Source organism: Arachis ipaensis, chromosome B04, assembly GCF_000816755.2.
Source record: "Arachis ipaensis cultivar K30076 chromosome B04, Araip1.1, whole genome shotgun sequence".
NCBI classification, from domain to species: Eukaryota; Viridiplantae; Streptophyta; class Magnoliopsida; order Fabales; family Fabaceae; genus Arachis; species Arachis ipaensis.
In genome coordinates, this window is record NC_029788.2 from 127,145,687 (window position 1) to 127,171,331 (window position 25,645).

Sequence of the window (25,645 nt, forward strand, 5' to 3'; positions counted from 1 at the left end):
TATAATTTTTGTGTTTTAATGTTTTTTATAAAATAAAAAATATTTTATACTTATAAATCATCTAAAGAACAAAAGAAACCAGATATAAGACTTTTAATAAAATGAGATGAAATTAAAGAAATTGTAGCATTTTAACCTAATGAATAGTGAGACTTTATCAAGCATTTTTCAAAATTAAGAAATGAATTCTTTACTTTTGCGTCATGTTGAGTATTCTATATAATACTAATATATGCTACACTCAATCAATATGGCCAATTATATAATTGTTTAGGGGTTTTTTGTCAACTGAATGTGTGGTCGTAGACTTTACGTAATAACCAATCTTTTTATTTATTTTCATAAATTATTTTATACGTTTTATTATTAAAGTTGACTTTAAATTTGATATACATGTGCATATTAAGAAACAACAGGGTTAGAGACCAACACTTTTTGTATCAATTTGGGATAATAATACATTCGAAACATTTTTATATGTTATATAGTGTGAGTAAAGAATGAGAAAAAAAATTGCACATTTTAAAAGTTGGAGAAGCTAAAAATTACACTTTTTTAATTTATAAACATTGGCATAACATGTTGGCTAGAAATTAGAATAGATAAAAATCGCTAATCTCATAGTTTTTAGTTTTCCCGTTAAGAAAAATGATATCAAATCATTATAAAGTAATTTATTTAAGACTATATAAACTTATAAAGGTAAGGTTATAATATTTTTTATTAGAATTTCTTTAGTAAAATAGAATTAATTAGTGAAGAGTTTTAAAATTTATAGAAAAAGAAGAATCTCTATTTTTCATTAAAAATACAATACATTATAATATTATTACCCATTTTTCATCTTATTATTAGGAGGTTAGGCGCAAGTTCTATACATTAGACAAAAGTTGCCATTAGTTAACTTTTTTTTTTTGTGACTGAAATAAATTAAACAAAGAAAAACAAAACAAACAAAATAAGAAATTGCCTAAACAGAGGGACAGTCTCATTCAAGACTACTCTTAAACTTCTCCTAAGGTGAAAGAAGCTCCACATGCGAAAGTTGTAACTTCATCGCCATCTTTGCTATAGTATCTGCCACCGTGTTTGCATCTCTCATAATCAAACGAAAGTCAACCCGCCAATTCCAATGCATGATATCTCTTATTTTGAGCACCAGTGGATCAATAAATCCAAAACCATCTTGAGTAATAAGATTAAATGCTTCCACACAATCCGTTTCATAAATAACATCTCGTTGACCCACATCCCAAGCTAAGAGATATCCTCTCCAAATAGCAAACAATTCTCCTTGAAGAATACTATTACTCTCAATCATTCCCAAACACCCCCTTTGCCAGCTCCCATTACAATCTCTAATAACACAAGCAAAACCAACACTATCACCCGAACCAAAATAACTAGCATCACAATTAATCTTAAAAGTACCAATAGATGGGGGATTCCAAAAACCATTTAGAGTAGAGGGAAGGGACATACGTTGTAATTCAAAAATATTCCTAAGCTCCTTTTCTGAAGTTAATGCCAGACAAATCATCACTTTTTTCGGAGGCCAAGTTTCATGGGGATTAAAGATGTCATTATTCCTTGCTCGCCATATCTACCAAAGTCCCGAAAAGAACTTGAACGGATGCTCTCTGCTATGATACAAGAACCAGTTCTTCAAATCCAAAGGATGACAAGAAATATCCAACCTATGCCAGACAAGCTGAGCTTTTGGACAATCCCGAATACAATGTAAAACCGATTCCTGGCTAGAAAGACATCTTGGACACCTATCCGATGACGACATCCCTCTTCTAAAGCGAAAACTTGCAGTAAGAAGAGCCTCCTTAAGACACAACCAAGCCAAAAACTTATACTTTTCCGGAACAAGCTGACGCCAAAGCCAAAGCCAATTCTCCCGCTCCTCCCAACCAAACAGCTGCTTACACAACCACAAGTAACCATTGCGTGAGTTATAGACTTTGGCAGCAGACCCACTCCAATACCAACCCACTTCCGGACCTGCTTGTTCATCTGGATTGTAAGAGAGAATATTATCTTTCAAATTTTGAGATAAAGGAGAATAAAGAGTATCCAAATGCCACCTACCAACCGACCAAATATCCTGTATCCGGAGATTCGAATTAGAAATGTGAATATAATCCATCTCATTAGATAACCGTCCTTCTCTCCTCTAGCTAGAAAACTAAAAATTCTGGTTCAAATCTCCAATACACCAAGCAAATCCATCCTTCAACACTTCCCAAGCCTTGCAAAGACACCTCCAAATAGGAGAGTCCTTGTTCTTAGGATAACTAAAACAGTCATATAGAGATGATCGGTATTTGGCATCCAACAGTTGGACCCATAGCTTGTTTGGCTGCTGGAAAAAAAGTCCAAACTAGCTTCCCAAGAAGAGCAATATTTACACAATAAGGATCTCTAATCCCCAAACCTCCATATTTTTTTGGAGTAACCAGTACCTTCCAACTAACAAGATTCAATCCTCTTCCATCAACTTGTCCTTTCCAAAGAAAATTCCTCATCATAGACTCCAATTTACTAATGATTCCTTTGGGAAAAATAGAGACCTGCATCTGGTACGTGGGAATAGCAGCAGCAACAGAATTAACCAAGCAGAGCCTACCAGCCCGATTGAGTAAACTTCCTTTCCAGCTTGCTAGCCTACTCCGAATCTTATCCAGGACACCATTGAAAGCTGAACGAGTCACCCTAGAATGGCTAAGGGTAACTCCAAGATACTTGCCCAAGTCCTGGACAAATCTGATAGAGGATACCCCAGTAAAACCCTCTTTCCTTGTTGCAGAGACATTCTTGGAGCAAAGTGCTTTAGACTTCTCAACATTAATCTTCATCCCAGATGCTTTGCAAAAAGTCTCTAAAACCAACATCACATTTTGCACTTATCTCTTTGTAGCTTTACAGAACAGAAGCAAGTCATCCGCAAACATTAAGTGGGATATTCTTGGTCCCCCTCTAGAAATAGCAACCGGCTCCCACAAGCCCAAATCAACCTGATGACTAATAAAGCATGCCAATCGCTCCATACACAACACAAAAAGATAGGGTGACATAGGGTCTCCTTGTCTAAGACCTCGGCTAGGAGTAAAGCCATTCAGATGACTCCCATTCCAAAGAATAGATAAGGAAGAAGCAGTGACACAATTCATAATCAAATTAAGTGTAAGAATAGGAAAACCAAAGCTTTTAAGGGTATGAGCTAAAAACCTCCAGTCAACTCTGTCATAAGCTTTCTCCAGATCAATCTTAAAGGCCAGTGTGCCTTTCTTTGATTTAGTCTTCTTCATAAAGTGGAGGACTTCTTGAGCAATAATGATGTTGTCAGGAATTTCTCGTCCTAAAATAAATCCTCCTTGAAGTGGGCCAACAATCTCCGCAAGATGAGGACGAAGCCTATTAACAAGGACCTTCGTGATGATCTTGTAAACTACATTGCAGAGACTAATCGGCCTGAAATCTTTCATAGATACCGGTGATACAACCTTTGGAATGAGAACCAGTAAAGTCTCCAAAATTCTTGGATCAAGAGGAACACCAGAGAATGCCTGCTTAACCATCTTCCAAACATCAAGACCAATGATCTCCCAATATTCTTTGAAGAAGAAAGCTTGAAACCCATCAGGACCCGGAGCTTTAAAAGAGTTCATGTGAAAAACAGCTGCTTTGACTTCCTCCATAGTAACTGGTGCCGTAAGGTTATTGAAAGCTTCCTCATTCAGAGAAGGAAGAGGCACATCACCAAGACAACCCAAATCAACATCATCCAAATGACAGAATAAGCTTTTATAGAAAGACTCTGCTTCTTGACTCAGAACTTCTGGATCAGTTTCCCACACTCCATCCTTGAGAAAAAGGCCATGAATCTTATTATGCTTCCTTCGCACAAGAGTTTGAATATGAAAGAATCTTGTATTCCTATCCCCGAACCTTACCCACTGCTCTCTGGACTTTTGGAACCATAGGAGCTCTTCTTGCACTAGAGTATTATTATAATCATCAAGCAACTGTTGCTCTTTCTGACGCAAATAAATACTATCCACCACTTCCAAACGCTTTTGTAAATAATTAATCTGCTGCTCTAATTCACATTTCTTAACAAAAATGTTACCAAATATCTTCGAGTTAAACTCTAGTGAATTCTTCTGTACTTCCGAAAGCTTGCCATGAATTCCTCTATTACCAGACCACCATGACTGGTTCACAATATCCCTATACCCAGGATGAGTAGCCCAAGCAGCAACAAATCGGAAAGGTCGATTCCCTTTAGGATGAGGACGACCTTTACAACGCACCAGAATAGGGCAATGATCAGACTGAAGCCTATTTAAAACTTCTGCATAAGCCTCTGGAAAGATAGATAACCAACTACTATTTATACAGACTCGATCAAGCTTTTTTGCCACGTCAACATAATTTTTCACTCTCCTGTACCAAGAAAACCGCCTCCCAATAGTCTTCAGATCAAACAAACCACTATCCTCTAATGAAGTAGCAAACATGTCGGCTCTTTGATGAGAAAATTGACAGCCCTTAGATTCATGAGAAAATTTGACTTCATTAAAATCACCAAGAACAATCCAAGGTCCTTGAAAAACCATGGATTGTGCAACAAGATAATCCCAAAGGAGAATCCTTTTATTAAATTGAGGACTGCCATAAATACCACTACACCTCCAAATTAAATTATCAAAGTGAACCTCAACAGTAACACCCTGATCAAAAGCATCAATGAACTTACAGCAAACACCCTTCATAGAGGATAGAAACCAAATACCTCCCTTATGCCCCTCTGCTTCTACTATACCAACAGAGTGATACCCCAACCTTTCCCAAAATAATTTTAATTGCTGAAAAGGGGAGTGAGTTTCAACCACAATAAAGAAAACAGGTCTAAATTTCCTAACAAGTTCCTTACAATGCACCCGGGCTAACTTATTAGAAGCACCCCTAATATTCCAAACAATCATATTTAAACTATCCATAAATAATAGGGACAGAATAAATAAGAACATAAACTCTAAACAGAATCACCAACCTCAATAGGTGGTTTGTCCTGCGGTATTGGCACACTCTGATCCTCAATAATTGCCACCTTTGGACCTCCTGACACTGCACCTGCCATGCTTCCATCTACTAAGGTTTCCTCCGTTGCGCCACCATTTTTATCAACTGGCGAGTTCTGCAAGGAGGAAGGCCGAGGACGCTTCCGTAGAGAGATTCCACGAAGTGCAGGAGTTCTGCGCGATGGAGATAGCGCAATTTCATGTTTTTCTCGCTTCCCCATCCTAATGCCAATTGATTTGCCTCCATCACCATGCAAATTGGGCCTTGGAACCCTTCTCGAACCAAACTTGTGCTGCTTTCCATCTTGGTCCTTCAAATCTGATGACTGGCCCATTGTAAATTTTTCCTTACGCAGCACTTGTTGCCAGCCCTCTCCATCATCCATGCATACCTCATTAACATGACCATCAGGCACGTGAGGAGCCAATGATTCCGTAACTACATCCTTCCCTTTAACAACTCCTAATTTCTCACCCAAATTACGAGGATTCTCACCCAAATCACGAGCTTCTGATTCAGCCTCTTGTTGAATCTCATGATTGTTGTGTGGCACTAATGTCGGAGCTTCATTATTTTTTTCATCACCAAAGGAATTTCCGTTTCCTTCCAAGGACTCCTTCTCCATGCACAACGATTTATCATGCCCATACTGTGCACAAGTAGTACAAATCAACTGTAAACTCTCGTACTCCACTTCATAAGTCACACCCTCCACTATAATATGTTTGATTACAGGCAACTCAAGATTAATTTGAACACAAGCTCGGGCATATTTTCCTCTTTCTGCAAGCTTAGTAGCCAAATCTACTTTCACCGGAATCCCTATTGCAGAAGCAATTCGCAACATTGCTTGTTCCTGGTAGCACCAAATTGGAAGTCCCGAGACTCGAATCCATACCAGCGTTGATCCAAAGGATTTTTCGCATGGCCTAAAATCCACATCCCATGGCTTTACTGCAACATAGTGACCGTCTATCAACCACGGGCCACCAAGAATGACTTTCTCACGATCCGCAGCAATATCAAATTTAACCAAAAAAATCCAAACCCCACATCCAACAAATCAAACCCTCATTTGATGCGCCATAATATCCGAAGCTTATGCATGAGAGCCGTGTAGCCATAATGCTTATCCAGCACCTTGATCACGATGGCTTCCTTATAAGGTTCAGCTAGACAACTCTTTGCCTCCTTGGTAAAATTGACACTACCTGTCACCGTCGCGATACCATCCCCAAATAAAGACCCTACTAATGCAGAGTACGTACTCTTTCTCTGCTAGGGTTTTTTTACCAATAGTCCTAGTAAGTACATTCCCTTTAGGATGTCCGGTGTTTGATCTTCTAAAAACTACATCCTAATTCACCACACTGGAAAGTGCCAGCAATGGGTCTATGAAGAAGTACAAGACCACTGATGAAGCTTGGCAATTGATCAGTGATTTAGCTCAATCCACTAGGAACCACAGACAGAAGCAAGGCCGTTCAAAAGCTGTTGCAGAAGTATCTTCTAGTAGAGAGACTGCTGCTCTAACTCAAAGCATCTGTGAAATGACTAACTTGCTGAAGCAAATGCAGTTGAATCAACAAGCTCAACAAGCTCAACCTCCTCCACCACAGCAAAACCAACTACTATCCCACAAAGAATTTGCGGAATCTGTGCTGATTATAGGCATTACACTGATGAATGCCCGTAGCTCCAACAAGAAGACAACATGGTGGCATCCACTCACAACTTCTATGACCGCCCCAACCAAGGGTACAATCAAAGTGGAAGTAATAACCATGGATGGCAGGACAATTCAAACCAGAATTGGAGGGACAGCAATAACAGAGGAGGCAGAGATAATCAGGAAAATCAGAGGTGGAACAATAACAACAACAGGAAGCAAAATCAACCTTACAGAGCACCTCACTTGAGGCAGAACCAGGGACCACAAAACAATCAGCAGCAGACCTCTCAATTTACTCATTCTTCGTTATCTTCTAATGAAGATCTACTACAATCTTTTGAGAAAAGACAACAGACCATGGAAAATAACATCATGAATAGTATTAATGCCAGTCTGAATGGTCTCACCTCTACTCTGCAAGATTTTATGACACAGTTTGGATTAGCACAAAATTCCAGTAACCAACCTTCAAGCACCACTGGAATCCCCTCTCAACCATTACCCAATCCAAAGGGAGGCATTAATGCCATCACCCTGAGGTCCGGAACCACACTGCAGGAGAGGAATCAGGAGGAACCACGCTCACCAGAATACGCCTCAGCTGAAGAGGTGGTAGAAATCGAAGATGTTGAGGAGGAAGAGGATATATAGAACATAGCTGAAGAAGAAACAGCTCAACCACAGGAGGAAGCACCAAAAGGCGCAGGCACCACAGAAAACACTACTCCTATTCCATTTCCACAACTTGCAAGGAAGCCCAGGAAGCAGCTGGAACCCGATCCTAAAATGGTAGAGATGTTTAAAAAGGTTGAGGTAACTGTTCCCCTTTTTGATGTTATTCAGCAGGTACCTAAATATGCAAAGTTTCTAAAAGACTTATGTATCCATAAAGACAAAATTAATGAATTAGAAACTATTCCTTTAGGTAGTTCTATATCTGCTTTAATGGGAGGATTACCTGAAAAATGTAGTGATCCAGGTCCTTGCATAGTTAGTTGTACTATTGGTGGTGTAGTAATTTATGATTGCATGTGTGATTTATGAGCATGTGTCAGTATAATGCCTTTGTCTATATATGATGTTTTGAGGCTCCCTCCCTTAAAAAGGTCGGCAGCTCATTTTGTGTTAGCAGATAAAAGCATTATTACAGTGGCTGGAGTTGCTAAAGATGTTTTGGTGAATATTAAAGGGCTCACATTTCCCACTGATTTTTATATCTTGGAGATGCCCCACAATGATTCAGATAAGCCATCATCAATCCTACTTGGAAGACCATTCCTGAAGACATCAAAATTCAAATTGGATGCTTTTTCAGGAACATACTCCTTTGAAATAGATGGCCGCATAGTAATCTTCAATCGGAATGGAGTCATTGACAACCCCCCAGAAGATCGTTCTATCTTCCAGTGTGATGTCATAGACGAAAGTGTGGCTGAAGTTCAAAAGGAAGAGTTTGAAGAGAGGCACACTGAAGAAGGTCCAAGTGTGGAGACCCTCTTAACTGACAATGGGGGCACTTCGCCATTTTCACAAGCCCCAGATAATCCAGAGCCCGCCCATGATCAAAAGTTAGAATTGAAACCTCTCCCTCAACATCTCCTAGTGAAGAGTGAGCATGGAGAGCTCATAGCAACTAGAGTTCAGAATGCTTGGAGAGTCTGCATTGATTACAGGCGTCTCAACTAAGCTACGCCTTGAACATATTAAGGATGATTCTACTCCTATAAATGATAATTTTCCTTTTGACAACCTGCAAGTAGTATCCGAGGTAGTCCCTTGGTATGCACCTGTCGCTAATTATTTAGTTAGCCGTACATTTCCTCCATATTTTTCTAAACATCAAAGAGACAAGCTGAAAAGCGAGTCTAAATATTATATATAGGATGACCCATATTTATGGAGATGTGGCGCTGACCAGATAATTAGACGTTGTGTGCCTCAATCAGAATTCCAGTCCATTTTAGAGGCCTGTCACTCATCTGAGAGTGGAGGACATTTTGGCCCTCAAAGAACAGCTAGAAAGATATTAGACTGCGGATTCTGGTGGCCTACTCTTTTTAGAGACGCTGCTGAGTTTTGTAAATCTTGCCCCTCATGCCAGAAATTTGGTAATATATCCAGGAGGGATGAGATGCCTCAACAATATATGCTCTTCTGTGAAAATTTTGATGTTTGGGGCATTGACTTCATGGGTCCATTTCCAAATTCTAATGGATATTTTTATATATTGTTAGCTGTGGATTATATTTCCAAATGGTACAAGGAAAAGATGAAAGCTGTGCATGATCAAAACATCAAGAAGAAAGAGTTCCAACCTAGAGATTTTGTTCTCCTTTACAAATCTCGACTAAGGCTCATGCCCGGTAAGTTGAGATCAAAATGGGAAGGTCCATACAGAGTAGAGAAGGCTGAACCGTACGGAGTTTATCACCTAAGCCATCCTTCAAGCTCTGAACTTATTAAGGTTAATGGACAACGCCTGAAGCTATACCATGGTGAGAAGGTGCAGAAAAATAAGGAGCTTGAGATCTTCCGCTTGGAAGATCCCCACATCGCAGCAGATTGAGCTAGTGGAGCGTCCAACTTACGGACGTTAAAGCAAAGTGCTTGGTGGGAGACAACCCACCGCGGTATGATCGTTCTTTTCTTCACTTTTAGTTTTTCTTCTTTAATAACTCTTCTCTTTATTAGTGCTTTTGTGCTCTTTCATTTACATGTCTTTATATTTCCTTTAAAAAAAAAAGAAGAAAAAAAAAGAAGGGGTTTTTCGCCACGCGACGCGATCTCATCAGCGACGCGTCCGCGTCGCAAGGGCGGTGGAGAAAAAAAATAAATGAACAGAGAGTTACGCTGGAGTGTGGCTGGAGGCGTGCCAATGGCACAAATCGACCCACGCGACCGCGTCCCTGACGCGTTCGCGTCGCATGGGAATCATGGCCTCCCACGCGACCGCGTGCCCCACGCGGCCGCGTGCCCTGAGTTTTCGACATAAAAGGGTGCACAGTAACATTCTGTGCGAGAGTGATGCTGGATTGGTGCTGGAAGCACAATCTTTGTCACGCGACTGCGTCGCCGACGCGGCCGCGTCACCCATTTTATAACGCACACTGACGCGATCGCGTGACCCACGCGATCGCGTCACCCAATTTTGGCAATTAAAATAAATTGAACAGAGAGTTGTGCTGGAGCGAGGCTGCACTCGCGCCAACAGCGTAACATGGGTCACGCGACCGCGTGACCAACGCGATCGCGCCCCCTTACCTGGAAGCGCACCCACGCAAACGCGTGCCCCACGCGGCCGCGTCGCATGCGCCGCACAGCTCAACCTAAAATTGCCACATACCTTATCTTCCCCTCCTCCCAATCCTAATTTTTCTTTTCCCTCCTTATTTCTTCCTTCCCCCTTCCCCTTTCTATCTCATCTTTCACCCTCTATCTCTCTCACCACCATTAACAAGGTTTTACCTTCTTCTTCCTTCTTCTCTTTTCTATCATTCTTATTATTTTATGTATATATATTATTATTTCCTTTTCTTTTCTTTTTCTTTTCATTTTTTTAATTTAATTTTCTTCTTCTTCTTTTCCTTTTTATAGGGTGCTAGAAACTTTTTGGAGTCATCATCCCTCATTATATGCTTGTGGATTATTGCAAATTGTGTGACATTTATTTTTTTCTCCTATTTAAGGGATTGCTTGCATATTCATCTTCATATCTTCTATACCCTATTCACCATGCATGCTATGTGTTTGTGAAAAAGCTCATATGGCATTATGCACTTCTCTATGCTATACTATTCAATGCTTGCTTTTCACAACTTTCCCTTACTATTATATTAATTGAATTTTATTGTCAATACAAATATTTTGGCTTGTTACAAAGTATTGCTTGGTCTATGCTACTCATGCCCTTTTCCGACATGCCAATAAACGCCTTGCATCCACCTGTCTTTGTATGCACCAGTTATTTTCCACTGTTGGCTTTTCATATGCACTCGAGAGCATCTGTTAATGTCATCTACATTTTGATGTGCATCATTCACCCTCTTTTCCGTTTCCTTCCTTGCTGTATATCTCTTTAAATTTAATTTTCTTTCTCTTCCCTTCTTTCAGGATGGCCACCAAGAAAGGAAAGGAGAAAGCAACTTCCAAACCACCAGCAAGAAGAGGAACTAAAAGAGCATTAGTGGCAGAGCCTTCTTCAACTGCAGTTGAGCCCTCAACAAAACGAGTTAAGATGATAATAAAGGTTGATGAAAAGGAGAAAGCATTTCCAGCAAAGGACGCTGCGCGATTTTTCAATCACTACTGTGAGCAGATGTTCCCTATCTTGGCAGAAAGGAACTATAACAATGAATACCTTCTTATCCTCCCGTCCAATATTGCCACCTTTGTTGAGCCGCAAATTGAGCGAAGACAATGGGGTTTCATGTCACGAGCACCGATTCAAACACCTCAAGGAGCTACTCAAGGGACACTTCAGAGACTCAGATACCCCGGATTCCACTTCCTTTACTAGCACAGGGAGCCATGACGGTCCCGATGATGGAGATACTGCTACCAGCCCACCCCTGTTCCTGACAGATGGCACCGAGGACGGTGCAAAGCCTTAAGTGTGGGGAGGTCGGTCAGTACCTGATTTCCGGAGGTAATTTCTCTTCGCTAGCACCAATAATTAGGATATTTTAGTTAGATTTTCTTTTCCTTTATAGAATAGAATAAATTGCGTAGGTTAGGATAGTTGCATGCATGTTCTACTTGATTAAAAAGACAATAAGTTTCTTTTAAAAATCTATCTTTGGAACAAAATTTCACTAATTTTTCAAAAAATTTTATGATAAATTTGCTTGAGTTGTATTTGGAACATGATATTTGAGTTAAAAAATACACAACCTGTGAAAGATTTGAGCCTTTATGTATGGTTACATTATTTAACCATAATTATTTCATTCTTGTGTGTTTACTTCTCTATGACTGTAATCTATATTTTGTTTTATCTTATATGTCCAATATTTATTATATTCACATGCTTGCACATGATTGAGGCCATTATTTGTTATTAACTCACTTATCCCAAATAAACCTACCTTTTACATCACCTTTGTTAGCCCCTTGAGCTTTTAATCCCCTCTTGTTCTATAACACATTACTAGCCTTAAGCAGAAAAAATAAATTAAAAATCCCAACAAGTGAATCTTTGGTTAGCTTAAGATAGAAATTGTGTATCAACTAAAGTATGGGAACATTGGGTAATAAGGGAATGTATTTAATTTAATTGAATATTGGGAATTTGGGAACCTACTCATGAAAAGAAAAACCAAATTAGAAAATAATGAAGAATCTATGTGCATTGATACGTTATGTTTGCTTTTATGAAAAAAACCCACTTAAAAGAAGACAAATCTAACATTTAACCCAATTACAAATTTTTCCTTCAATCCTTCCAACTCAAGAGTTCCTTTTAATCAACTCCCCATCAAGTAAAGAAACTACTCACGCATTGTAAATAATAAATCCATAGCACATGAAAGGGAATTAAAAGAAGACATAATTATTGGAATTGAAATTGAATTAAAAAGAAATAATCCTTGCATTAATTAATCATAAAAGTATTCAAATAACAAAATTGAACAAAACAAAGAACATGGAAGAATGAAACCAAGTTAAGAAAACGAACTAGAATGACGAAGTCTTGATGATGAAATAACTCTTCTCATCAATGTTCCAATGCTAAGATCAATTGAAAATTAAAAATTCTAAAACCTAGAGAGAAAAACCTAAGAAAATAAAAACTAGATCTAAAACTGTCTCTGAACTTTAACTTCTTTCAAAATTTACCGAATTTTCTCGTTGATATAATCTTAATAAGTTAGGTATATAGTAAAGACTCATACCTCATCTAACAATTATTAAAGGGTTATGCTAAATATTTAATGAATTTTTGAACAACATGAACAACGAATCTTAAAATTGGTTAAGTTCAAGTAAAATACACTACATTCTAAATTACTCACCTAAATCTTAATATTGAAATAATTATCCGCACACCTAATAAATTGAACATTCGATATATCTATTGTTCATCTTGTTTAATATTTTCTCCATCTTCCAATACTTTTGGTCTATTTATATATCTAACACTAATATACCTTCATATGAAGGGGTTATTATGTAGGTACATCTTCACTAGAAGAACTCAAAAGCGTTGAAGAATGTTGCACATTCCGGGAAAGCTTTTCAAAGCTAGATATTTGCACTGGCGCCATCTTGTGGCAAACCTACATGCTGCCAGATAAAGGGATATAGTTGTAATTATATCTTTTACATGCTAGATATTTCCTTTCTTCCTTTCTTGCCATTATATCTTGAGAAAAGGATAAATAAGTCCCTAACCTTTTGTCTCGCAGACGTTTTTGTCATTGACCATTGAAAAATACTTTTAAATCCCCGACCTTCACAAAACTTAGACGGATCAGTCCCTGACGGAGGCATTTGGACGGAGGGACTGATCCGTCCAAATTTTGTGAAAGTCAAGGACTTAAAAGTATTTTTCAATAGTTAGGGACAAAAATGTCTGCAGGATAAAAAGTTAGGGACTTATTTATCCTTTTCTCTTATATCTTTTACACGTTTCTGCATGAGAGGCCAAGTGTGAACATCAGACGCCATTGAAGACTATTCTGCCATTGATTGTCCGTTGTAACTCATCTAGTCCTATATGTCCATCATTATGTTTTCTAATTAGAATGCATGAAGTGATGGAACATCGTAGCTAGCTTTTATAACATGGGTTGGGTCCTATTATCATTATTATTATTTTGAGATATATGCGTAACGAGACAGATATTTATATATATGATAATGTGTCATCATAATCATAATTTATTAATTTTAAACCTCATGCACTACTATGCCACTTAAATTTGGAGTAACTTATTACAGTGGATATAGGACCAGCCACTTTAATTTATAATGACTAGTATGTACTTTTAACTAGTAATTCAATACTTTTAGTTTAGCAGTTCATTATTATATATTTTTAGCTAATATTTTTAAATATTATTGATTAATTGTACTGTACCAATTCTTATAGCATTACTGATGGTAGAAAGGAAATTAGTCTTCGGACTCCAAGACGCATTTTGTTTTACGTAATATAAACATCATAGATCAAGTCAATGAGGAGTAATAGTTAATACTTCTTCCTGTATCATTCTTAGATACTTATAATCGTTTAATTAGGTCATAATTCTCACTTATTTTGTTCTAATTATTCTACACATTAACCAGTAATTTGAATAGACATGCATTGACTTAAAAATATGCAATTAACGTTACTCCTTCGGTCTTTCTACATTTGTCCAATTCATAACATTACTTTCCCATAACAAAAGTTTATTAAGCTACACTCCATGGGAATATTAAATATTATGATGAGAAATAGTACTCTTTGGTAGCTTAGTTTGTATCTATCTCAATTTTCAGAACAATTAAGTTTAAACTTATCATATTATAAAGTTAGAGATTGGTACGTAAATGCCAATGGGTTATAGCTCAAATAGTATAGTCTTTTCATACTCAGTTAAGACGCTGTGGATTCGAGTCTCCTATTTTTGGTAAAAAAAAGAAAAAAAAATTAGTACGTAAATATATTTAATTATGCAATATTATACCAATAAAAAATGATTGTGTAAAATATATTTTATACCTTCAACATATCAAAGTTAAATCCTTGTTTAAAGTAGTAACGAATTTGCCTCTATAAATGAAATAAGATATTGCAAAGCATTTGGCATTAAGGAAGATGAAGATAGATGAGAGACATAAAGCAGCTATTCCAACAACACAGCGCGTGTTGTGAAAAGCATTTTGCCGCATTATTAGAAAAACGATTCAATCACTCTACAGTGTCTGCATATAGTGGAAAATGACTCATGCATCATGCATGTACCTCTTATTATTATACGTCCAAATACATTATATTTTATTCGGATTTTAAATCCCTCAACAAATTACTGCCTTGGTGTAAGTTAGTATTAGTCAGGTATTAAGCAAATATAATGAGCACTTGTCCATGGAAAAGAAAATTAATTAAGTTGAAAAGCTTCAGATATCTATAATTATTATGTCAATTAAGTTTCAAAAAATAATTATTTCCTCTATTCTTAATCAAAATTTTCATGTTTTACTCTGAATTTTATCACGAGGAGACCTATCTAAAATTGATGTCGCTCCGACCCATCAAAATAAATAAATCTAAAATAATCGTTTTGAGAAAACTTAGATCGAACCGACTAGTTTAATCGAATTAATTGAAAATCGATTATTAAACTCATTTGATTTATGATAAAAATCGACCAATTTTAATTGAATATCAATTAAACTATTAAAATTTTAAATTTTTAATTCTATCAATTCGATCACCAATTTGATTTTTGATACTTTGCCTGAAATATTAGTTCATCTGGCTTGTTGAAAGATTGGAGGGCTAGTGGGTAGTCCACCTATTTTTTTTTTTAATAACAATACGTTGGAGAAATAGGGGCGAGAATCACGGAACTTCCAACAATTCCGATTCTTAGTATATAAAAAAATTTATAAAATATATAAAAGAACATCCATTTAGTATGAAAAAGAAACATTCTGATATTTAGTAGAAAAAATATCCTAATACCTAACATAAGCACCATCCACGTAGTCACGTAGAGGTTTTAGATTCATCTAAAGGTATTTGGCTGATTTTTTGCTGGTACCTTCTTGATTTCCTAGCATTGTTGTTTTCAAATTATTACAAAGAATAAAAAAAAAAGACCTTTTAAACTTAATTTTCAGTTAACAAATAATTTTGAAACAAAAAATTACAACACAATATAACATAAAATTAGGAATAAAATTTTGTGATAAAAAAACAAAAAATATCTTTATTTTAAGAAATCACAAAAAGAAAAAACTAAATAAAAGATAAATAACAAAATAAAAAAAAGATGTATTTAAAAATTCTAATTTTTTACTTTTGTATATATTCTTATAATCCTAAAAAAATAACCCAACACACCAAAATTTACGAAGTCGACGAGTTCAAAATTTTCATCCTATCAACCTTTTTGATGAATTTGGCAAATTGACACTGGGTTTCTGGTTGTTTAACTATTTTCGAAAGAAAAAAGTTAAAAAAATAATTTTTAAACAGTTAACATTAGTTAATTTTTTTTATTATAAAATTCTTTTATTTTATTTTTTAAATTTAGACAAATAGAAAAAGTTTGACTCCCTATTTTACTTCTAGAAAGAAAAAGTGAGAACAAACTATTATTGAGTTACCTTAATTTATTTGGGAGTTCCGTGTGGGAGTTTTCTACTATATGAGAGATGGATGAGATTTTAGTTAATGAATGATTTGAATGAATAATGTAGAATAATTAGTAGGTGGATGCGGAGCAAACCAGCAACGCACGTGGACAAAAAATTCTTGCTCAATATAGATCTTGTTAATTACATCTTGTCTCGTACCCAACTACTAGTATAGACATTTTACCCATTAGGTGAGACATAAGACTTGTATATATATAGTACAAAACGAATATATAAAATCTTACCAACAAATTATTGTTTTAACTTTTAAATATTTGTGCTTGAATTTTTTTATTTTAGAAATTGGAGACAAATATAAAAATAGAGAAACGAAACGTACAGTTATGCATGTCCTCTTAGATTTATTTAGAAAATATTTAATTTATGTTTTAGAGCATATATTGATTCCGTATTAATTTTTCAAATATAAATATATTTTTGTATTCTCTCTTTGAAATTAAACAAAGAAGGTTCAATAATACTTATCAAGATTATCATTACAACAAGCTTGTATTAGAGAATAATATTGTCTACAGATAGATATTTATTTATAAAAACCCTATAAAATCCTTTTTTTTATTAGTACATTAACAAGTCCCATAGTTTCCAGCAACTGTTAACCAAATCATAGATGCAAATAAAACTTTTCCATGATAGAAAGGTTTCAGATAGAAAATGTTTATATATATATATTTCCANCTAAAATCTTTTTTTATATGAAAATATTCAATAAACAAAATATTATCTTTGGTATATTTATTTAGAGATGAACCGTAACCATAACTATTCATAAAAAAGAAACAGAAAATAAAACAACACAAAATAAAGAGGAGAAAAATTTATTATAAAGGGTTATTAAAATTAAACAAAGATAAAAAATACATAACCAAACCATAAAACAAACAAAGTATTAAAACTAGACTGAAAAACAGGAGAAAATGGAGGAACAAGACGAGAAAAGAAAGGGAATAAAAGGAGATGGAGAAGGTTGGAGTAGATGGAGGAGGGGTGAAAAAAGGGGAAGAAATAGTAAAGGAGAGAAATAGAGGTAGAACAAATGGAGGAGGGGGTGAGAGCATAATAGTTAAAAATTTTTTATTTAATTCTTAAAATTTGTTGATACTACAATTTTAAATGAATCAATCGATTTTATAAAATGTATACTTAAAATTTTATGATTTTACAATTTAAATTTTATTAAAATTTTACATTTTACATATTTTTTATTTCCAAAATTTTAATTTTCTTTACAAAGAGCATTGAAAATCGAAGATGAGCGGTGGAGTGAGCGGGGAAGAGACTTTAAGGGTGAAACACGGTGAGGCAGCCGATAATGTCGGCGGAAGAGATAAGGAGGAGAGCGGGGGAGGGATTGCATCAGGGGAAAAGGATGATCATATTTTGGGAGGGGTTTCTAAGTCTTTGAAGGTTTCTTTCAGGGACAAAGTTGTGGGTTCCAAGATTGCTAAAACTTTTTCACTTGTTGAAACTTTATCGGGAGATAACATTGCGGTAGTTTCTGGGAAGCAAGGAGATCTCTTGCCACCGAGTGTCACGTTTACCCAAGAAGCTAAGAATTGCTTGGCAGAACCTTATAAGGATGCTATAATGATTAAGGTGCTAGGTAAACATTATAGCTACACTGCATTGTTTCATAAACTCCAAACGATATGGAGGATTAAGGGAGGTTTTGATTTATTGGACGTGGGATTTGACTACTTTCTTGTGAAGTTTAATATAGCTGAGGAGCGAGAAAAGGTTCTCTTAGGAGGTCCATGGATGATCGAGGAAAATTATGTGGCTGTGAAGCCTTGGGATCAAGAGTTTAGATCAAGTGAAAACTGTTTTGGAGCAACTTTAGTGTGGATTAGAATTTTCGGATTACCAATTTGGTGCTACCAAGAAGATGCAATACTCCGTGTTGCGGCTGCAGTTGGCATTCCCGTTAAGGTTGATTTGGCAACAAAATTAGCTGAAAGAGGACGATATGCTTGAGCCTGTGTTCAGATAGATTTAGGATTGCCAGTGACTAAGAAGATTCTTGTTGAAGGTGTTGAATATGAGGTTGAATATGAAAGTCTTCACCTTATTTGTGGCTCCTGTCTCAAGTTTGGTCATGATATGAAGGTGTGCAAGACTGACAGCAATGCAGTAGGAGGAACTAATGCCAAGGTGATCAGCGATGTAGCAAAGCAGCCAGAAAGCTCAAATTCAAAAAATTCAGTACATGTGGAAAAGACAAGTTTTTATTTTGGCAAGAATCTTGGAGATGAGACTGTAAATGTTACTGTCTCGAATTTGGTGGAGAGTGATTTGTATGCTGTTCATGTAGACCATGCACAACAAGAGGATTTGGAAGGTTGGACTCAAGTGATTAGGAAAGGAAAGTATAAAATGGGTCAAAAGCCTTCTCTTAGCACCCATCAGGTCCAACCAAAAGTAAAGAAGACTCCTAACAAGGCTACCAATACTTGGACTAGGCCTAATCACCAACGTACAACACATGCTACTGGATCCAAAGTAAAATTAAGCAGGGGCATCAATATTGGAAAACCGGTTAGTGTGGCTTCTTCGGGAACCCGGCATAATGTTCATCATCAGCAGTAAGGTGAGACAACAAATGACACTGTTCCAAAGCGTCCTCGCCCAAACTCTTTGCAGAATTCATCAGTAGATAAGGATGGAGCATCGACGGCGGGTATGGTGCAAGTTTCGACGGAGAAAATTGGGCTGCAACTTGAGAGTCCATTAAAGGCAGGATCGTCGAAGACAGGGACATCATGTTGAGTCTCGGGTTTGTTATTGGAGCTCCCTTTTTGCTGTTTTTATGGATAGTTTCAATATCATAGCCTGGAATGTGAGGGGTGCGTCTAACAAGATGGCCCGTGTGCATTGCAAAAATTTGGTGAGAATATATAAACCATCTTTCTTCTTTCTCTTTGAGACTCATACCATGTTTAATAATTTGAAGAATTTTTGGGATAAGTTGGGTTTTCATTGTGTTAGTATTGAGGAAGCAGTAGGACACAGGGGTGGCATTTAGTTTCTATCTTCTATTGCTAATGCTTCTTGTGTGGTTATTGATCAAATTGACCAATGTATCACAGTGAAAGTGAGTGTGTGTAACTTAGTTTGGCTTTGTAGTGCAGTATATGGGAGTCCTCAATTCGAAAAAAGATGTATGCTTTGGGATCATTTGTGTTCTATTAATTCAGGCCATAATAGACCATGGATGGCCGTTGGTGATTTTAATGAGATTGTGGCACCAGATGAGAGTACAGGTGCTTATTTTTCTTCTCACAGAGCTAGTCTATTAGCTACTACTCTAGATGACTGTGAGCTCTTTGATCTTAAAGTGACTGGTAGGAGATATACTTGGTATAGAGCAGTTCAGGCTGGCAGGGACTTGGCTAAAAGGTTGGATAGAGCTATAGTTAATGAGGCGTGGATGACAATGTTTCTTGAGGGTTATTCTGAAATTCTTAGCAGGCTTCATTCTGATCATTGTCCTATTTTAGTTCGTTGACATGGTAGCCCCAGAGTGAAAGGTTCACGTCCTTTTAGGTTCCAAGCTACGTGAGCAACACATCCTTCTTATAAATATGTTATTAGTAAAGCTTGAAATCAAGAGTTTGGAGGCGTTACCGAAATGCTTAAGATGGTTCAACAGGCTTCTTTGGACTTCAACTCAAAGATTTTTGGAAATGTTTTTGTGCGAAAAAATAAGCTGGAATATCAGATTGATCAGATTCAACGGCGTTTAGAGGTTACCGATGTGTTATCTCTGAGAATTAAAGAAGCTGAACTGAGGGAAGATTATAATAGGCTTTTGTTGCAAGAGGAATTTTTTTGGTACCAGAAATCTAGAGAGCAGTAGGTCAAGTATGGGGATAGAAACACTAAATTCTTTCATCTTCAGACTTTGGTGCGTAGAAACCATAATAGAGTACATGGATTATATGTTAGAGATGGATCTTGGTCTACTGATCCAGATATTCTCCAGGAAGAAGCCCTCTCTTTTTACAAGAATCTCTTTGGTACAACGGAAAAGGTTGAGGTTGATTGTTTAGGGGATGTTCCGATGCCCACTCTAAGCACTGAGGCTTGTGCTAGGTTAATTGACCCTGTCTCTTTTGCGGAAGTCAAGTCAGCAGTATTCAGTATGAGCCCTTTTAAGGCTCCTGGTCCAAATGGCTTTCAAGCTTATTTTTTTAAAGAATATTGGGAGATAGCAGGCACTGAGATTTGGAATATTGTCCGGAGTGTTTTTTTGGGAGAGTTCTTAAATCCTAGCATCATGGAAACTCTGATTGTGCTTATTCCTAAAATTGATAACCCTACCTTTATGAAGGATTTCAGGCCTATTAGCTTGTGTAATGTTGTTTATAAAATTATCACCAAAGTATTGACTAACCGACATCAGCATTTTCTTCCAGATATTGTTAGTCCTTTACAAGGAGGTTTTATTCCGGGTCGTGGTGCTCCTGATAATATTATTGTGGCCCAAGAAATTCTGAATTTCATGAAGCACACAAAATCCAAGAAAGGTACTCTTGCTTTTAAAATTGATCTTGAAAAAGCTTATGATAGGGTGGATTGGAGGTTTTTGGAGAGTACTCTCATTGCTTTTGGTTTTCCTATCATCACTGTTAATTTGATTATGACTTGTGTCCGTGCATCATCTCTTTCTATTATGTGGAATGGGAATAGATTAGATAGTTTTGCTCCTAGAAGGGGGCTTAGACAGGGCGATCCAATGTCTCCTTACTTATTTGTGCTTTGTATGGAAAGACTTGCTTGCTATATATCTCATAAGGTGGTCGAGGGTGTGTGGAAACCAGTTTCTGTCACTAGGGGTGGCCCAAAATTTTCTCATTTGATGCTTGCAGATGATCTCTTACTCTTCTGTCAGGCTACAAAGAGTCAGGTCCAAATGGTCATGCATTCTCTTAACATTTTTTGCAAGGCATCTGGCATGAAAGTGAATCTTGAAAAGTCTAAAGCTTTTTGTTCTAAAAATGTGACTGCTCGTAGAAGGGATATTTTTACTAGTGTTTCTTCAATACGTTTTGCTTTGGACTTAGGAAGATATCTTGGAGTTAACCTTAATCATTCCCGTACCAGTAGGGCTTCTTTTCATTCGGTGATTGAAAAGGTGAGGGGAAGATTAGCTAATTGGAAAGGACGGCTTCTAAATAAAGTAGGGAGACTTTGCCTGATCAATTCTGTTGCAGCATCCATTTCCGTCTATCATATGCAGGTATCTTTTTTTTCCAAATTAGGTTTGCGATAAATTATCTTCTATGATGAAACAGTTCCTTTGGAAGGATCAAGTTGATGGTAAAGGTCTTTCTCTTGTTAATTGGAGGACCGTGATCACTCCAAAAAAAATTTGGTGGCCTGGGTGTTAGAGATCCTGCGTGTGTTAATATATCTTTACTTGGTAAATTGGTGTGGCAACTTTTTCATTGTCAGGACAAGTCTTGGGTTGCTCTATTGAGGGCGAAGTATCTGAGGAATGAGGGAGTTTTAGATGGCACTGTCCCTTGCAATGCTTCTCATGTTTGGAAGAGTGTCTCAAAGGCTTTTGGTGCTCTTAAGGATGCCTTCTCTTGGTGCGTTGGGTCACTTGATCAATCTTTTTGGTTTGACAATTGGAGTATTGAGGGCCCAATTGCTCAAGATGTCCCTTTTGTACATATATTTGACTCTGATTTAACTATTAGAGACGTTTGAAAAGATGGTCAATGGAATCTCCATGATATTTTCTCTATCATTCCAGAAGATGTCAAATAGCGTTTGAATGCTTATAATCCAGATTTGAATGCTGGAGAGAGTTCGGGTTGGTCGTGGGGTGTGGCATCTTCTAGACTTTACTCAGCTAGGAGTGGGTACAGTTGGCTAGCCAAAAGAAAATTTGACTGGAATGAGCATGATAATTGGTTGTGGGTATGGCGACTGCATATTCCTGAGAAGTACAAGTTCTTGATTTGGCTCAGTCATCATAATGCTGTTCCTACGGCAGAGTTTCGTTTGGGTCGTGGTTTAGCTTTATCTAGCACCTGTCATCGGCGTCAGAATATTTCTGAATCAATTTTTCATTGTCTTCGGGAGTGCCCTAGTGCCAAGGAGGTCTGGAACCTTTTAAGCCTGTATTCAGATAACTCGAATTTACATGATTGGCTCTACAGAGGTGCAATGAGTGAAAATGTTTTTCTTTTCTTTTCGACCATCTGGTGGATTTGGAGAAGCAGAAATCATGACTTATTTAATATAGATGATTCATGGAGTGCTAGTAAAGTGGTGAGTTTGATTCGTAGTTCAGTAAGGGAGTTTCACACTATTTTTGCTATGCATCAATCTCTGTCTCCTCCTTCACTTTGTTTGCATTGGGTTCCACCTCCAGTTTATTCTGTTAAATTGAATTGTGATGCTAGTTGGTTTGCTCCTTCTGGCTATGCTGGTTTTGGTTGTATCATTCGCAATCCTGATGGATGTTGGTTGAAAGGTTGCACTGGGAAAGTCGAAGTGTGCAGTGTTCTTTTTGCTGAATTGTATGCAATTTGGAGAGGTTTACTTCTTGTTTGGGAGAGTGGATTTCGTGAGGTTATTTGTGAAACAGACTGTTTAGAAGCTCTTTTCTTGGTAAACCAAAGAATGCTTGGTAAGGATATTCCGGAATGAGATTTGGCAAAGCATATACAGGAGGTTATGAATTGGAATTGGAGAGTCTCTATTCTTTTAATTCAGAGGACTGCAAATAGTGTTGCAGATTGTATGGCTAAAGCAGCTGCTTCTGTCGCGGACATTCACTCGAATTGGAGCCAACCATGGAGTGAGTTTCAACATCTAATAGATTTAGATATGACCCTAGCCAATTAATTTGGTTTTGTCTTTTTTTTTTTTTCTTTTCTATTTAGTCACAAAAAAAAAAGCATTGAAAAGAAGGTGGAAGAAGAAAGAGAGAGCCACCGCTATCCTGTGAAGTAGTGTGGCGGTAGCGGCCCTACAAAGATTGTTTCTTGCTTTGGTTTACAAACAGAGAGGCACAAAGAAGTTTTTCTCAATAACGTAAAAGTTTTTTTTATTTGTGCAAAATAAAGTTGATAGAATTAAAAGTGATAAAATTTTGTAATATTATACTATGCTGAATATTATGGTGCTTAAAAGTGGTGCCTATTTATTAAAAAAAGTTAAAAAATAATATTTAATTTAAAAAATATAACAATAAATAATTTTTAAAAAAATTAAAATTTACTACAAAAAGTAAGTTAGGCAAAATTTAGACACCAACTCATAGGCATTATAGAATTGGCCTTATACTATATGCATTAAGTATAATATAATTTTTATTTGGTGAAAACTCAGATGAAGTCGACTTTACGTGAAGTTGATACCTGAGAGCCATTAGATGAAAATTTAGTCAAGTCAGTCAAATCATTTAACGGCTCTCAGATATCAACTTCACCTGAGTTTCTACCTTTTTTATGAAAACCAGGTGAAGTCGAATTAATAGTAATAAGTTAATAATAAAAAACGAATATATTAATTAAAAGTAAAAATATCATTAAGATTTTAAATCATAAAAAATGCTAAATAATACTAATTAGCTTAATAAGACATCTTCAAATAGGATTATATTATATGACATCCAATTAATTTTTTCTTTTTTAAGACGTGCCATCCTTTGATGTGATTATATATGGATTTATTTAAAGACTAGGAATTAACAAATATTGACTTTGTTCGCATGGGAGGATTATCTTACATATATATTTAATATGTTAAATGTCTAGTAACAGTGATTGCCAAAATATTATCAAAATTATTTAAATAAAATATTTTTTTCCGAACTTTTTCTAATGTTATTCATTCTGTGAGATAAAAATAGAAGGCACTAACGGTATGATGCGTAGCCGAGGCGACAAATAATTATTCGTGGACGACGGAAAACAAAAGCATATGCATTACTTTTGACGAATTTTACCTATGATTCTAATAAAGTTGGTACATATGATTTGAGCAAAATAGTCAAAGATTTGGACTGGTGCAGCTTATTCCTAACAGTCCAAAGGTTTAGTTATTACATAAGATAAAATATGACCCAACAGACATCCGTCTCTGTCAAAGTCTGAATAAATTCCACTAAAAATCTTAGCAATTGGACTTAAGAGACTAAAGAATGAAGAGATGACAAGTGCCATGACGTCATCATGCATGCCATGGTCCATGGAACCACTATAAAACCCCACTCCCTCCTCCCTGGTTTCAGCATCCAAAACAAACATGGCTCTCAAATACACACTTGCAGTGTTGCTACTTGCATTGTTCTTTGCAGCAGTCTCCATTGCTGATGAATACCCTAAACCTATTCACGACAAGCCTCCATTCCAAAAGCCACCCTATGAGAAGCCTCCATACCATAAGCCACCATTCGAGAAACCACCACACGACAAGCCACCCTTTGAGAAGCCACCACATGAGAAGCCACCATATGAAAAACCACCACACGAGAAGCCACCCCATCAGGAGGAGCAAGTAGAGAAGGTTGAGGTTAATGGGTACTACAAGCCACCACAACACCATCAGCCTCGTCCTTACAAGCCACCGTATGGAGGTGGTGGACACGGCGGTCACCACCCTCCAGCGGAGAATGAGCAGACTGACGGTTACTACAAACCACATCCACACCCACCTCATCACGGCCACTGGCCTCCAACTGCCAACTAAATGCATGTATCATGTATGCTTGTTAGCATGGTGATGGTTACGGTGATTTCAAATGTTAAATAAAATGCGGCTTAGGATAGTGGTTGCCGCTACTCTTTGCTGCTTAATTATACTCATGTAATCATCGTTTTCTTCTAATACTTTACTTCCATCTCTATCTTCCTGCTTCGTCTTTCTTCTCTTCCTACCTATCTTGCTTTGCTCCATCTATTATTAATAATGGATTTCTTTTTATATACTTGCGCTGCTTTGCTCCATCTATTATTAATAATGGATTTCTTTTTATATACTTGCGCTGCCGCTTCGTTTCTACCATTCTCTTCATTTCAATAACCACTTTATTTCTAAAGCTTAGCACAACAGATGCATTTTATTCATGTCACTGTTTAAAGGAAATGACATGGGTCAACACTTTTAGTAATATTAAATAGAAATTTTGTTAGCATTAATTCAAATATAACAAAAATATATATAGAAAAGAAATAAAATTATTAATCATCTAACATTTTTCCTAGTCGTCAATGCTACAATTTTAATTAACAGATTATATATAGTACCATCGAGCAGTATTTTTGTTAAATTATGATCAGCACTTAACCATCAAAAAGAAATTGAATGATTCTACACCATTAGATGTAATCTCATACTATTAAAAACATCATTGATGGCTAATTAATGGTTAAAAAATCACAAAATCTGCTGATTCTCTAGACTTTCTCTAAAATATATATTAGAATATAAAATATATATTAAAAATAAATTAAATAATATATATATTTATACATATATAAATATATAATA

General features: G+C 36.5%; 1 protein-coding gene and 1 pseudogene across 1 annotated transcript; one reads left to right on the plus strand and one right to left on the minus strand.

Annotated features, from left to right (window-relative positions):
• Nucleotides 971-7,066, minus strand: LOC107637283 (annotated as a pseudogene).
• Nucleotides 24,401-24,844, plus strand: LOC107637284 (repetitive proline-rich cell wall protein 2). The gene has a single exon (XM_016340715.1). The coding sequence runs from the start codon at nt 24,401-24,403 to the stop codon at nt 24,842-24,844; it is 444 nt and encodes a 147-aa protein (XP_016196201.1).

What these genes read in the sequence shown, in the direction of transcription:
- LOC107637284 (XM_016340715.1), top strand. Translation starts at nt 24,401, where the DNA reads ATGGCTCTCAAATACACACTTGCAGTGTTGCTACTTGCATTGTTCTTT.